The following is a 16,446-nucleotide window of genomic DNA, read 5'->3' as shown; positions in this document are numbered from 1 at the left end:
ACAAAAAATAAAAGACTAATAATTAATAGAAATATAATTTAAATAAATACTTTTAAAATAAAAAGGATTACATTTTATTTGTTTACCTGCATGTCATGTGACCATTAATCAACATCAGAGACCCATTAACATGTGAATGTGTCGTTAAATTATTGAAATGATCGATGTATTTGTCTGCGCAGACCGATCTCACAGCACTGTGTCATACACCGATCGCTTCCAGCCGAACACACCTACTAACTTCAGAGGGACTCTGGGTTTGGCAATCCCTGCATTACTCTATAGATGGCGAAGCAGTGATTCCTCAGGTGTAACATGGTAACAGAGCAGGTGTATTCACATGTCTTCATCTATCATAAATGAGTCTGGTTAAAGTGTTTTAAGCGCACAGCTCATCAGGTGTGAAAGTGGATCATTAGTTCTCTTTCTCCCTGAGGAACGCAGTCTCTCATAAGAATAGGAACGGCACAATGAAGACAAACCGACAGCGAGAGCGGCGATACATCATCCCTGTCTCGGCTAATTACCATCACATCCTGCAGTCCTCCGGTGAGACACAACAAACCCAGAGAGGAGCGAATCTGCATACGACGAACACACAACAAACACTGAAGAGCGCTAAACTCAACGATTTCAATCATTTTAATAATCTCCTCACATTCATTTTGCGTTTGGAAGGGAAACTCCTACATGCGTATGACAAAGTCAGCCGCAAAAATAACTCAGTCCACGCCTCTTCAGCGCTGATTTTTTACTGCGTGTCTTTAGTAAATCCTGACAGTAGATTTTTAACGCTAAAAGAGGGTTTGTGCTGGAGTGAGCCGTTCACAACTAGAGCCACAACAATAACTAATATAAGATCTATATATAATATGATAAATACAACTGTGATCAGACTGCGCAGCACTGATTCATCTCAAACAAGCCCATAGACTTCACTTGTTTCATTACTGGATGAATCAGCATTTTTGAATTAATCTTTTGAATGAATGATTCAATGACTCACTCATAAACACTTGTTTCATTACTGGATGAATCAGCATTTCTAAACAAATCTCTTATATGAAAGATTCAATGACTCACTCAAAAAGACTTCACTGGTTTCATTACCTGAGGAATCAGCATTTTTGAACAAATCTCTTGAATGAATGATTCAATGACTCACTCATAAAGACGTCTCATTTTATTACTGGAGGAATCAGCTTTTTTTTTAACTAATCTCTTGAATGAATGATTCAACGACTCGCTCAAAGACGTCTCATTTCATTACTGGAGGAATCAGCCATTTTTGAGTGAATCACTTGAGTTAATGAGTCAATGAATCACTGGTCAATACTTCACTTGTTTCATTACTGGATGAATCAGCCATTTTTGAGTGAATCTCTTGAATGAATGGTTCAATGACTCGCTCATAAAGACTTGTTTCATTACTGGATGAATCAGTCATTTTTGAGTGAATCTCTTGAATTAATGAGTCAATGAATCACTCGTAAATACTTCACTTGTTTCATTCCTGGATGATTGAGCATTTTTGAATGAATCTCTTGAATGAATGATTCAGTGACTCGCTCATAAAGACTTGTTTCATTACTGGATGAATCAGTCATTTTTGAGTGAATCTCTTGAATTAATGAGTCAATGAATCACTCGTAAATACTTCACTTGTTTCATTCCTGGATGATTGAGCATTTTTGAATGAATCTCTTGAATGAATGATTCAATGAATCGCTCATAAAGAAATGTTTCATTACTGGATGAACCAGTTTTTTTGAGAAAATCTCTTGAATGAATGATTCAATGACTCGGTCAGACTTCTCGTTTCATTACTGGAGGAATCAGTGTTTTTGAGTGAATCTCTTGAATTAATGAGTCAATGAATCACTGGTAAATACTTCACTTGTTTCATTACTGGATGAATCAGCATTTTTGAATGAATCTCTCTCTGATTCATTTACACAGTTAAAAGCAGACAAACAGTCACACAAACAGCAGCTCTATTAATACACACGGCAGAAAACACGTTCTAAATAAACACCACCAGATACCAGGTGATGCTACAGTTGGATCTGCTGGCATGTTTAGAGTCAGTATGTTTCTCAGAACAAACACAATCACACGTTAGGCCAGGTGGAAAGCATTCTCACATATGTGTTGTTTTGCTCACCTTGGCTTCTGACGTGGGCTCCAGGTAACACAGGCGGTTCCCCAAACCCTCGGCGCTCAGACAGAACTTGCGGTTTTCCTTCTGAATGCAGGCCACACACTGCAGAACCACCTCATCATCCTGACCGGGAACAAACACACACTCAGAAACTCACAAGACATGACATACACCGTGTTTAAGCGGAAGATCTGAAGACATTTTAGCAACATTAACTCATATTAGAGATCTCTGTGATTTTTCCAGTCGGATACATAAAGAGAGATCGCACTCACAGGTATTTCTACTGTATGTGTGTGTGTGTGTGTGTGTGTGTGTGTGTGTGTGTGTGTGTGTGTGTGTGTGAGTGTGTGTGTGTGTGCAGAACGTGCTGATGTTGTGGAGTGCTGCAGCACAATATCCAGATGCTTCATCTCATCAGGGGAAGTTCTGCAGCAGCGAGAGACGCTTAGATCCCTTTAATAAACAAAGCTGATGATTGACACCTGCATTGTGCTGCACTGACATCACTGGGGGTCAAAGGTCAAAAAATCCACACGCCTTCCTCTGCGAATGCAAGGAGCAAAAATAATTAAGAATATGATCACAGCGATTAATTAATGGAGAGGAGTCAGACTGATCTGTTTGCATGTTTACAATGAGTTCAGTATGTTCTCTCACACACACACACACACACACACACACGATGACTTAAGGTGAACTATCCCTTTAAATCCCGAAGAGAAGGCTGCTCTTTTGTAAGTGTTTGTTGTGTCTGATTCATGATTCAAGGAGTTGTAGATGTTCTGAGCTGAAGTGAATCATGACTCAGACACTGAGCGTTCAGATGGAGCGGATGCAATTATTTCCTGTTCCTGTGACTCAGATCGGCTAATAACGTTTAACACACACTAACACACTCATCATTAGTGTCCGTTCAACATCCCATTCTCCCTTAATGCTTCGAATGTCTCACATTTATGCATTTATGAGCATAATGATCCTTTTACAGACCAAATAAACGTCAAAACGCCTGCTCTGCATATTTCTTCAGAGTCACTTTGAGTAAATGAATAAAAAATACAGCCAGAGGATAAAAACATATTCATGCTACAATACACACTAAAACAAACAACACCAAATGTCAGGAGAATCCAGGTCATCTCCCAAAGGAAAGAAGAATCACAAAACTGAAACATTTACACTGATGCATTTGGCAGATGCTTTTATCCAAATCAACATTCAAGATGTTCATATGATCCCTGTGGATCGAACCTGAACGGGTACAGTACAGGTCAATTTTACTTAAAGTGCACCTATTAAGCCCCGTTCTCAAGATGTAATATAAGTCTCTGGTGTCTCCAGAATGTGTGTGTGAAGTTTCAGCTCAAATCCCCAACAGATCATTTATTATAGCTTGTCAAATTTCACCCTTTTTGGGTGTGAGCAAAAACACGCCGTTTTTGTGTGTGTCCCTTTAACTCCCCAAGGTCTGAAAACGTGCCGGCGCGTTTTGCAGGGTTTTTTTTCACATTGTAGCAAAACAGACTTAAAATACTCTGTCATTTCTTGTCATAGAGACATAAGTAATATATCAATTGAAACTATAGAATATCTTCATTTATTTGTGTACACTCAGAGTAAAAACACAATGTTGTGCTTTTTGTAAAATAAAGAAAACTAACAAGATGCGTGATCTCTCGACTCCCTCTGAACGAAGTCCAATCTGATAGTTCTCCGAAAATGAACTGTAACTTATGAATACTAATGACAAAAAAATGATACTTATGTCTAAAGAAACGTTGAAATGTCAGGTTTTAAATCGTGTAAGTCAAATAGAAAAAAAACATTCTGTGTTTATGTAATCTGTATGAAAAGAGAGCCGTGTCAGAAGTCCGTGATTCAGCTCATTATCCGCTAATGTGGCCACGCCCACGGAGCCAGCGCTATTCAGACGCAAATTCAGTCAATACATGCATTCATCGTCTCAATCGTGTATTTATTGTTTTGAAAAGTGTTTATTTGGATGTTAAAGCCATGGTTAGCGATCTCTAGAAGACATGCCGTTAGTTCCTGGTTCCTTTTCTTCTTTAGAATAATTTGTGGCCTAAAGGTGTACAGAGCGCCCTCCGGCTGCAAGTATGAATTGAAAACACAGTATCCAGCACTCATAGTGATGACAATAAATATTACTTCTCAGTATAGAAAATTGACAAACATATAAGAATCCATCAATATTTCTCCAAATGTGCATGCTTTTAAGCTTAAAGCCTATATGAAATGCCACAGAGGTAACAATTGTTCAGACACTTTGCATCACAGAAATACATTATATTTTAAAGAATATAATAGAATACCATTATTTTAAATTGTAATAATATTTCACAGTATTGCTGTTTATGATGAGCTGAGACATGATTACAGAGGGTTTTTTTTTTTCACAGCCTACCTGACTGAAAGGCCTCATTAATATGCAAGTCATTTCAGGTCACTATTATGTGATTCTTTGGTCTTCTCAGGTGAGAATGGCCCATTATTCATGATGATTCACGCCTCCACACATACTGTGTTTCTCGACAAAAAGTGTCTTACAAAAACTAAATATCTCTATTGTTTTATATGAAGGAGTAGGCAGCATAATTTTTACATAATTCTGAAGCAAAAACTTTAGTCTACAACCTCCAATACCCAGAAGTCTTGTGAACACAGATTTAATATACTTTTTTTGGCCTTATTTCAGTGACTTAAGTTTCTTGTTTTTTGAATAACCACGCATAAACGTTATTCTTTCAAAAACACAAACATGTACATACATGTTCCTCACATATTATTGTAGCCTAGTTTGTGCTGAATACAGTGTAATGACACTTTTGTCATTTATATGTTTATGAACAACTGAAAAAAGCACAAATGTCAGGGCATGTCAAAACTTCTCCAAGCCCCAAATCACCCTCAGACTCCAGAGGGTTAAATGCAAATGAGCTGCTGCTCCCGCCCCCTTTCCAGAAGAGGGCGGAGCTTTAACAAAGTTATTGGGTTGACCCTGTGAGTCACTTCATTACTATCATATTAAAGGTTATAATTAAAAATGGAGTCCAAATTCAATTGCTATTTATTTATAGATATAATCAACACTCAGATTAATCAATCTTGTCAATCCAGCTGATAAACACAACGAGAGCGCGGCAGCTTTATTGAGAAGAGCGTCTCTGAAACCCTGCGTCTGCATTTATCAGTACACAGACATGCTGACGGGCGCTTTATTAAACACACACACACACACACACACACACCTCACAGATGATGATTTAACCAGGAGAAACTGTTTTCAGTCTCAAGGGCATCAGTACACCAGCAGAAAGCGTTTCACTTTACACCTGCTACAGGAAACCAGGACGAGATTTCTACACCGCTCTGCAATCATCCGTTTAAGAGTGATCTGAAGATCTGAAGATGCGATCGAACGCCTACAGCTCGTGTTTGTCAGACAGGTAGAGCAGCAGGTGGATGTCGGCGTGTGCCAGAGATTCCTGCGCCAACAGTCTGTTGCGTGTGTGAGACGAGTGTGTGAGACGCACTGAATTCACCAGACAAACGCCCGTCTGAACAACTACACAATGCAGGAATGACCCTTTACATAATCTGAATAAATGTACATTTGTTTGGGGAAGAAGCTTGTGTTAATGCTTCACGTCTGATAAACGCTCACATTCAGATGCTCCAGATTAAACTGAAGACGACTACAGCGGTCCGACAGGGACGTGACGCTCCATCAGCCGTGAACACTAAACCGATTTATTCCACAGTAAAGCCCACATTAAACACAGCAGAGATCTGCCAGAGACCAGCAGACTCCAGTCAATCCACTCGGAGCTGAAGACTTCCGGATCCGACTGTCTGACTCACATCGGCTCTGGAAGAACCAGCTGATGCGTTTCTGTGGAAACTGAGATTTTAAATGTCAGGAGGGGAAGAGATCAGCTGCTGCTGCATTATGGGATTATTTCAATTTGACAAGCATTTAAAAAAAATAGTAGTAAAAATCATGAAGTAATTAAACTTTATATGATATTTTAGATGCTACTTGACAAATGTATTTAAGAAGATGAATCATAATATCAGTACGATCTCCACACAAAAAAAGACTATTTTTGTACAAATTAATCAATTAAATTAAAGGTTTACGAATTCAATTGATTAGACTAGTTTATTAAAATTATATAAATAAAAAAAAAAGGGTTCTAAATATGTCATTTTTATTAAACTGTAATTCATTGTTGTTAAACTGCATGCTTTTTGATTAAAAAATAAATAAGTTTAACCATTAAAACAGAATCCAGATAAATTTAAATGGAAAAATAAAAGAATTTGGGGAAAAAATAAAACAGATTTAATATTTAATAAGTTTAAGATTTAATAAGTTATTTCTGAAGGATCATGTGACACTGAAGACGGGAGTAATGATGCTGAAAATTCAGATTTGATCACAGAAATAAACTACACTTTACTATATATTCACATAGAAAACAGCTATTTTAAATTGTAATAATATTTCATAATTTTTACTGTATTTTTGATCAAATAAATGAAGCCTTGGTGAGCAGAAGAGACTCTTTCAAGTGTGTGTGTGTATATATATATATATATATAAAATACTACTAGTGTGTGTGTGTGTGTGAAATCTTCTCATACAGTCATGTCAGCGTTCAGTAGAGCAGCTTTACAATAGCGGAGCACATTTCTTCATTTAGCGGATCAATAGCTCATTACAGCAGAGATTCACACACCGTCGGCAGTGAGTGACTATGTGTGTGTGTGTGTGTGTGTGTGTGTGTGTGCTAATCCATCAGTCTGAACAATCACTGACAGACACACGACGGTTCCAGACTAAATTACAGTGATATTTCACCATGAGGATCTACTGGAATATGTGCATGTGTGATTTTACTGCTGGTGAAGGTGGAAGAAACACACGGCCACAGACACAAATCAATATAATGCTAGCATTGTTAAACGAGACATTTTTAAGATAAATCTGGATCAATTATGAAGGATTATTACACTACATGACTGCACCTTTTAAAAAAATCAAAGCAATCAAAAACAGTCAGATCTTATATGCTTAAGTATAAAAACTCGACAATATAACAGAAAACTGAAAAGTATTAGTAATGAATATCAACAGCAGGGCATTATGGACTTTTACACATGACAACAGCACAAACTACTTCCAGTTACACTTCTGATACTTTCATTTGATGGAAGACTTGACAATGACTGCGATTATGTCTCATATGTCATTTACAAGGTACTTTAAATAATACCATGGTAAATGTCCAAAAACATTATGGTAACAAGGTGGACTTTGGTCAATGTCTGGAGCAAATAGATCCAGTTTAATTCAGGATGAAAAGGTCCTGTCACACGGAATAAAACTCTGTCCCGAAGTGGCCTTTATAACACACGTCTACTGCTGAGTGAACACTAGTGTAGATCACGCCTCTGATATTCACACACACACGCACACACACACACACGCACACACTCTTATCTGTCTGTCCATGACGGAGGAACGAGTCTGATAAACAAAAGCAGGTCTGAATGTCACTCATCAGACAGCATGTCTTTATTCTTCTGATATCAGTTGAGATTCACATCATAAACAATACAACAGGTGTGTGTGTGAGATAAACTACAGGTGCCACACACACACACACTGTTGCACATACACACTGAATGCAAACATACTGAATGCTAACATATTAAACGCACACTGAACGCTAAATGCACTGAACGCACACACTAAATTCAAACACACACTAAGTGCACGCTGAACCCGAACCCTGAACACACACCGAACACTGAATGTACACCGAACGCACACAGAACACACTGAAGGCACTCTGAACACTAAATGGATACTGAACACACACGCACTGAACGCACACTAAGCACACACTACACGCACACTGAACACGCACACTGAACACGCACACTGAACACGCACAGTGAACACGCACAGTGAACACGCACAGTGAACACGCACAGTGAACACGCACAGTGAACACTAAATGCTTACTAAACACTGAACGCACACACTGAACATGCACTGAACACACACTGAACGCACGCTGAACACTAAATGCTTACTGAACACGCACTGAAGACACCCTTTACACACACTGAACATACACACTGAACACGCACTGAAGACACCCTAAACACACACTTGAGGCACGCTGAACATACACTGAACACTTAACGCACACTGAACACTAAATGCTTACTAAACACTGAACGCACACAGTGAAGACACCCTGAACGCACACTGAACACTGAACACACACTTAATGCACACTGAACACTAAATGCTTACTGAACACTGAACGCACACAGTGAAGACACCCTGAACGCACACTGAACACTGAACACACACTTAATGCACACTGAACACTAAATGCTTACTGAACACTGAACGCACACACTGAACGCACACACTGAATGCACGCTGAACACTAAATGCTTACTGAACACTGAACGACACACTAAACACGCACTGAAGACACCCTGAACACACACTGAACACACACTGGACACTGAAAGCACACTGAACACTAAATGCTTACTGAACGCACACACTGAACACGCACTGAAGACACCCTGAACACACACTAAACGCACACTTAAGGCACGCTGAACACACACTGAACGCACACTGAACACTGAACACACACTTAATGCACACTGAACACTAAATGCTTACTGAACACTGAACGCACACACTGAACACGCACTGAACGCACGCTGAACGCACGCTGAACGCACACTGAACGCACACTGAACGCACACTGAACGCACACTGAACGCACACTGAACACTAAATGCTTACTAAACACTGAACACACACTGAACGCACACTGAACACTAAATGCTTACTGAACACTGAACACACACACTGAACATGCACTGAACGCACGCAGAATGCACGCTGAACAATAAATGCTTACTGAACACTCACTGAAGACACTACACGCACTGAACACACGCACTGAACACACGCACTGAACACACGCACTGAACACACGCACTGAACACACGCACTGAACACACGCACTGAACACACGCACTGAACACACGCACTGAACACTAAATGCTTACTGAACACTCACTGAAGACACCCTTTACACACACTGAACGCGCACTGAACGCGCACTGAGCGCGCACTGAACGCACACTGAACGCACACTGAACGCACACTGAACGCACACTGAACGCACACTGAACGCACACTGAACGCACACTGAACACTGAACACTGAACACACACTTAATGCACACTGAACACTAAATGCTTACTGAACACTGAACGCACACACTGAATGCACGCTGAACACTAAATGCTTACTGAACACTGAACGACACACTAAACACGCACTGAAGACACCCTGAACACACACTGAACACACACTGGACACTGAAAGCACACTGAACACTAAATGCTTACTGAACGCACACACTGAACACGCACTGAAGACACCCTGAACACACACTAAACGCACACTTAAGGCACGCTGAACACACACTGAACGCACACTGAACACTGAACACACACTTAATGCACACTGAACACTAAATGCTTACTGAACACTGAACGCACACACTGAACACGCACTGAACGCACGCTGAACGCACGCTGAACGCACACTGAACGCACACTGAACGCACACTGAACGCACACTGAACGCACACTGAACACTAAATGCTTACTAAACACTGAACACACACTGAACGCACACTGAACACTAAATGCTTACTGAACACTGAACACACACACTGAACATGCACTGAACGCACGCAGAATGCACGCTGAACAATAAATGCTTACTGAACACTCACTGAAGACACTACACGCACTGAACACACGCACTGAACACACGCACTGAACACACGCACTGAACACACGCACTGAACACACGCACTGAACACACGCACTGAACACACGCACTGAACACACGCACTGAACACTAAATGCTTACTGAACACTCACTGAAGACACCCTTTACACACACTGAACGCGCACTGAACGCGCACTGAGCGCGCACTGAACGCACACTGAACGCACACTGAACGCACACTGAACGCACACTGAACGCACACTGAACGCACACTGAACGCACACTGAACACACACTTAATGCACACTGAACACTAAATGCTTACTGAACACTGAACGCACACACTGAATGCACGCTGAACACTAAATGCTTACTGAACACTGAACGACACACTAAACACGCACTGAAGACACCCTGAACACACACTGAACACACACTGGACACTGAAAGCACACTGAACACTAAATGCTTACTGAACGCACACACTGAACACGCACTGAAGACACCCTGAACACACACTAAACGCACACTTAAGGCACGCTGAACACACACTGAACGCACACTGAACACTGAACACACACTTAATGCACACTGAACACTAAATGCTTACTGAACACTGAACGCACACACTGAACACGCACTGAACGCACGCTGAACGCACGCTGAACGCACACTGAACGCACACTGAACGCACACTGAACGCACACTGAACGCACACTGAACACTAAATGCTTACTAAACACTGAACACACACTGAACGCACACTGAACACTAAATGCTTACTGAACACTGAACACACACACTGAACATGCACTGAACGCACGCAGAATGCACGCTGAACAATAAATGCTTACTGAACACTCACTGAAGACACTACACGCACTGAACACACGCACTGAACACACGCACTGAACACACGCACTGAACACACGCACTGAACACACGCACTGAACACACGCACTGAACACACGCACTGAACACACGCACTGAACACACGCACTGAACACACGCACTGAACACACGCACTGAACACACGCACTGAACACTAAATGCTTACTGAACACTCACTGAAGACACCCTTTACACACACTGAACGCGCACTGAACGCGCACTGAGCGCGCACTGAACGCACACTGAACGCACACTGAACGCACACTGAACGCACACTGAACGCACACTGAACGCACACTGAACGCACTTAATGCACACTGAACACACACTTAATGCACACTGAACACTAAATGCTTACTAAACACTGAACACACACACTGAAGACACCCTGAACACACACTGAACGCATACTGAACATTGAACACACACTTAATGCACACTGAACACTAAATGCTTACTGAACACTGAACACACACACTGAACATGCACTGAACACGCACTGAACGCATACTGAACATTGAACACACACTTAATGCACGCTGAACACTAAATGCTTACTGAACACTCACTGAAGACACCCTTTACACACACTGAACGCGCACTGAACACTAAATGCTTACTAAACACTGAACGCACTCACTAAAGACACCCTGAACACACACTGAACGCACACTGAACACTGAACACACAGTTAATGCACACTGAACACTAAATGCTTACTAAACACTGAACGCACTCACTGAAGACACCCTGAACACACACTGAACGCACACTGAACACTGAACACACAGTTAATGCACACTGAACACTAAATGCTTACTGAACACTGAACACACACACTGAACGCACACTGAACGCACGCTGAACGCACACTGAACGCACACTGAACGCACACTGAACGCACACTGAACGCACACTGAACGCACACTGAACACTAAATGCTTACTGAACACTCACTGAAGACACCCTTTACACACACACTGAACACACGCACTGTACGCACTGAACACAACACACGCACTGAACACAACACACGCACTGAACACAACACACGCACTGAACACAACACACGCACTGAACACAACACACGCACTGAACACAACACACGCACTGAACACAACACACGCACTGAACACAACACACGCACTGAACACAACACACGCACTGAACACAACACACGCACTGAACACAACACACGCACTGAACACAACACACGCACTGAACACAACACACGCACTGAACACACGCACTGAACACACGCACTGAACACACGCACTGAACACACGCACTGAACACACGCACTGAACACACGCACTGAACACACGCACTGAACACACGCACTGAACACACGCACTGAACACACGCACTGAACACTGAACGCACACTGAACACTAAATGCTTACTGAGCACTAAACGCACTGAACACGCACTGAAGACACCCTGAACGCACACTGAACACTTAACGCACACTTAACGCACAGTGAACACTAAATGCTTACTGAACACACGCACTGAACACACGCACTGAACACACGCACTGAACACACGCACTGAACACACGCACTGAACACACGCACTGAACACACCTTGAATTAAACAATGAACGCACGCCGAATGCACACTGAACACTAAATGCTTACTGAACACTGAACGCACACACTGAACACGCACTGAAGACACCCTGAACACACACTGAACACTGAACACACACTTAATGCACACTGAACACTGAACGCACACACTGAACACGCACTGAAGACACCCTGAACACTGAGCACTTAACGCGCACTGAAGAACACTGAACGCACACTGAACATTGAACACACACACTGAACACTAAACGCACACTTCACGCACACTGAACACTAAATGCTTACTGAACGCACACTGAACACTAAATGCTTACTGAACGCACACACTGAACAAGCACTGAAGACACCCGAACACACACTGAATGCACAGGTTATTTTCGTCCTCTGAGGGTGAATTGCATAAACAGCTCATATTTCAAGCCAAAATTACATTAAAATAAAGAAAATAAGGCTAGTATTAGGCACACTATTATATGACATTAAATTCATTGCTATTAAGCATGTTTATTGTTTTAATAATAATATAAAACAATTAGAATAAATCTCACACACTAACTAGAAAACACGCGTCTGAGGTGCTGCAGGACATCAGCTGAACCTGCTGTGTGTTTGACAGACGGACGTTCAGTTCAGATGATCGTTCACTGGGGAAACGCTTTCTGTGCTGTTTATTATCAACATCCACAAGCAGTTTGTGTGTTTATTAGATATTAAGACTGAAAGTCATCCGCCGAAACAACCACAGAGAAAGACTATCATGATACGGAGTCAATTCACAGAGAAAGACAGACGAGTCTGTGTGTTTGTATGGAGGAGAGAGAGGGAAAACGGTGAGTTGTTTCTGCAGTGAGACAACGCTGCACACACACACACACACTTCACTGCTGCAGCCTGATGCTGCACTGCACAACACACACACACACACACACTTGGCATTCAGAACACACACACACACCGTGGAGGAGCAACAAGCTGTTGAGCTCCTACAGTCACACAAACCTTGATCACACACAACAAACTTCAAGCGCAGTCCTCAGCGTCGCACACATGCTGATGATGGAATATAAATAACAAACATCTTAATGTTCAATCACAGCTAACAAAAATATATTCTAAGGACATTTTACTAACGTTCCATTAATGAAAACATCATTTTCTGAACTTTCTTGGCTATATGAACGTTTAGGGAACATTCCATTTAAATCATTTTGCATTTAACATTATGGGAACGTTGTTTTGAATGTTCTGAAACAACATTTAAAAAACGTTAGACGAACGTCCAACTAAAACAATTCAGAAAAAACATTCTGAATGAATAGTGTTTTTGAGAACATTATTAAAGTCCAGATAACTTCGAACTAACGTTCTATTAATGTTACTGGAATGTTAACGTTTGTTAATAACTTTGAGAAAACCTTGACAGAACGTTCCCTGTTCGCTGGATTTATTCTGAATAGACAATAGAAACTACACAAACGATGATATCTGTGTATTTACATCAATATTTACACTGATCAGACGTGATACTTCATCATCACCATCAACACACTTAAACTGATCCAAAGCTCATTATAATACAGTTACAGAATAATCCAGCAGATATGATGATGAAATGAACTCGAGTCTCATGAAGAGGAACGGAGAGATCGTTTGGGGAAAATAACAGTGTCTATGAAAGGTTCTATATATGAAGCGCCTGACGAAACTCTTTAAGGTTCTATAGGGAACATCAGCATCAATATTCCATTCACATTTGTCAATATTCTGATTAATATCAAGTCGCTGCAATCTGACTGTCAGAGACGAGTATCCTGATTCTCATCCCTGTTTTAATGGGACATTTGTTGCATGGAAACACCTTTTTAAGAAAACGCACTGAAAGGAGAAACATGTACATGCTCAGGAATTATGGATTATTAGAATGATAAAAAGACATTTACATTACGGATTATTATGATTAACAATCGTCTGACACTTTCCATTTGGTGTCTGTGTTGTCTGGAAGTGTTTGATTAGAGAAGCAGTCATTTAATTTACAGTGATAGTTTGAATGTTGGACATGAAAAGGATTGAACTGATTGATCCATGATCAATACATTGATTCTTTCAAAGACCAATAAACATTGAATAGACATTTAACATCACTTTCCTTCTCACACATATATGAACATACACATTCATATATTCATATATATATATATATATATATATATATATATATATATATATATATATATATATATATATATATATATATATATATATATATATACACACACACATATATTCATATATACACACATATATACATGCATATATACATACAAATATACATGCACATATATTATATATATATATACACACACACACACAGTACATATACAGATATAAGCAAGCATACACACACACATATACATATATATATATATATATATATATATATATATATACACATACATACAACATGAACACTTAAAAACATGATTTTCTATCTCTACACACGAGCTTTCTTTAATGAAATTAAACTTATCTTAACTAATGACATTGATCACCTCTGATAGCTCATTAATTCGAGTGTAAATGAGATTAATGTGCCAAACTGAACATGATCACGAAGAAAAATCTTCAATTCACGTCAATCATCTTCTCGCATCAAACTGGATGACAATAATCGGCGCAATAATCAAGCGAATCTCTGACTGAACGCCACTGCATTATAATGAAGCGATCATCTGGCCGCGGCGCGTCGCGCGACACACAAACATGACGCGTTTTGAGGAGATTCGCGCGGATGATTGTTTCATACACACACAAATCCTGACAGAAATCAGGGTCTCACCGTGCGCAGGAACTGAATCTCATCCTCCGCGTCTCCGCCTTCAGCCATGATGAGCTCCGTCAGTCCACAGCAGCCATGAGACGCGCCGCACACCGCCACTCTAGCGCGCGCTCCGAGTGTGTGTGTGTGAGTGAGGGCGCGCGCGCGCGCTTCCAGTTGAACCGCATTGGGGTTTCATCTCTGACGTCACTCCTGGCGCATATTAATATTAATACACAGGTGACTAGACGTACAATATTCCTGGTGCTTTATGAGAGTTTATTTAAAGAAATGTTTTGGTTTTAATACTGTGCTTTCCTTCTATTTATGTGCGTAAAACCATGTGTTTATTCTACTTTATATTATTAATGTATCTTATTATAGATACGAACGTTCATGCATGTACTTATTTGTTCTGCAATAATAAAAAAGTGAATATAATTGACATTTATTTATTGTGAATTCATGTTTGGAAAGATAAATATTAACATTCAACACATTATACTGTCATATTATGGTGTTGTTTAATTGCACTGCTTGAGAAAACAAGTTTTTGTGTGATTCTCTCAACGCCATACAGATACTGAGAGTGTGTTGATCTTACAGGAGATTCATGCTGTGTGTAAAGTAGATAACTGGGACGATGTATTGAGTCTGCTGCTGTTTTCAAGGTCACACACACACACACACACACACACACACACACACACACACACACACACACACAAACATAGGCTAATATAAGTCATGGATTTTTAAAAAGCATTGAAAAACTCTGGAATGAAGTGTAACATTGATTTCTTCGCCTGACCCTTTGTGACCCTTCATTTCAATATTTAGGACAAAGTTGCAGAACTGCTTCAGATCGACTCTTATGCTTCATTATTGACAGTGTGTGTGTCTCTTCATGGAGGATTGCTCATTTAACCAGACAAAAAATCTTATTTATATTTACATTGATCCCACAATGGATGGATTTACATGTATGCATTTAGCAGACGCTTTAATCCAAAGCCATTTACAACATCAGAAATTCATCACAAAGCCAACAATATTCATTTTATCAGAAAAAGTAAGATTATGAAATAAGAGCAGAAGTGAAATTATTATAT

General features: G+C 40.4%; 1 protein-coding gene across 1 annotated transcript in view; it reads right to left on the bottom strand.

Moving 5' to 3' along the window:
* The window catches only part of LOC137006957 (ryanodine receptor 3), a 139,156-nt gene extending 123,709 nt beyond the window's left edge, over nt 1-15,447 (bottom strand). The window contains exons 1-2 of the mRNA XM_067368130.1: nt 15,356-15,447; nt 2,165-2,284 (exon numbers count right to left, since the gene is read on the bottom strand). Coding sequence (XP_067224231.1) covers nt 2,165-2,284; nt 15,356-15,403 — 168 coding nt within the window. The 5' untranslated portion in view covers nt 15,404-15,447. The remainder of the gene's footprint in view (nt 1-2,164; nt 2,285-15,355) is intronic.
* Between the last annotated feature and the right edge of the window lie 999 nt (nt 15,448-16,446).

Source organism: Chanodichthys erythropterus, chromosome 18 (genome assembly GCF_024489055.1).
Source record: "Chanodichthys erythropterus isolate Z2021 chromosome 18, ASM2448905v1, whole genome shotgun sequence".
NCBI classification, from domain to species: domain Eukaryota; kingdom Metazoa; phylum Chordata; class Actinopteri; order Cypriniformes; family Xenocyprididae; genus Chanodichthys; species Chanodichthys erythropterus.
Note: the sequence above shows the minus strand (reverse complement) of the source record. Positions and strands in the feature narration are given on the sequence as shown.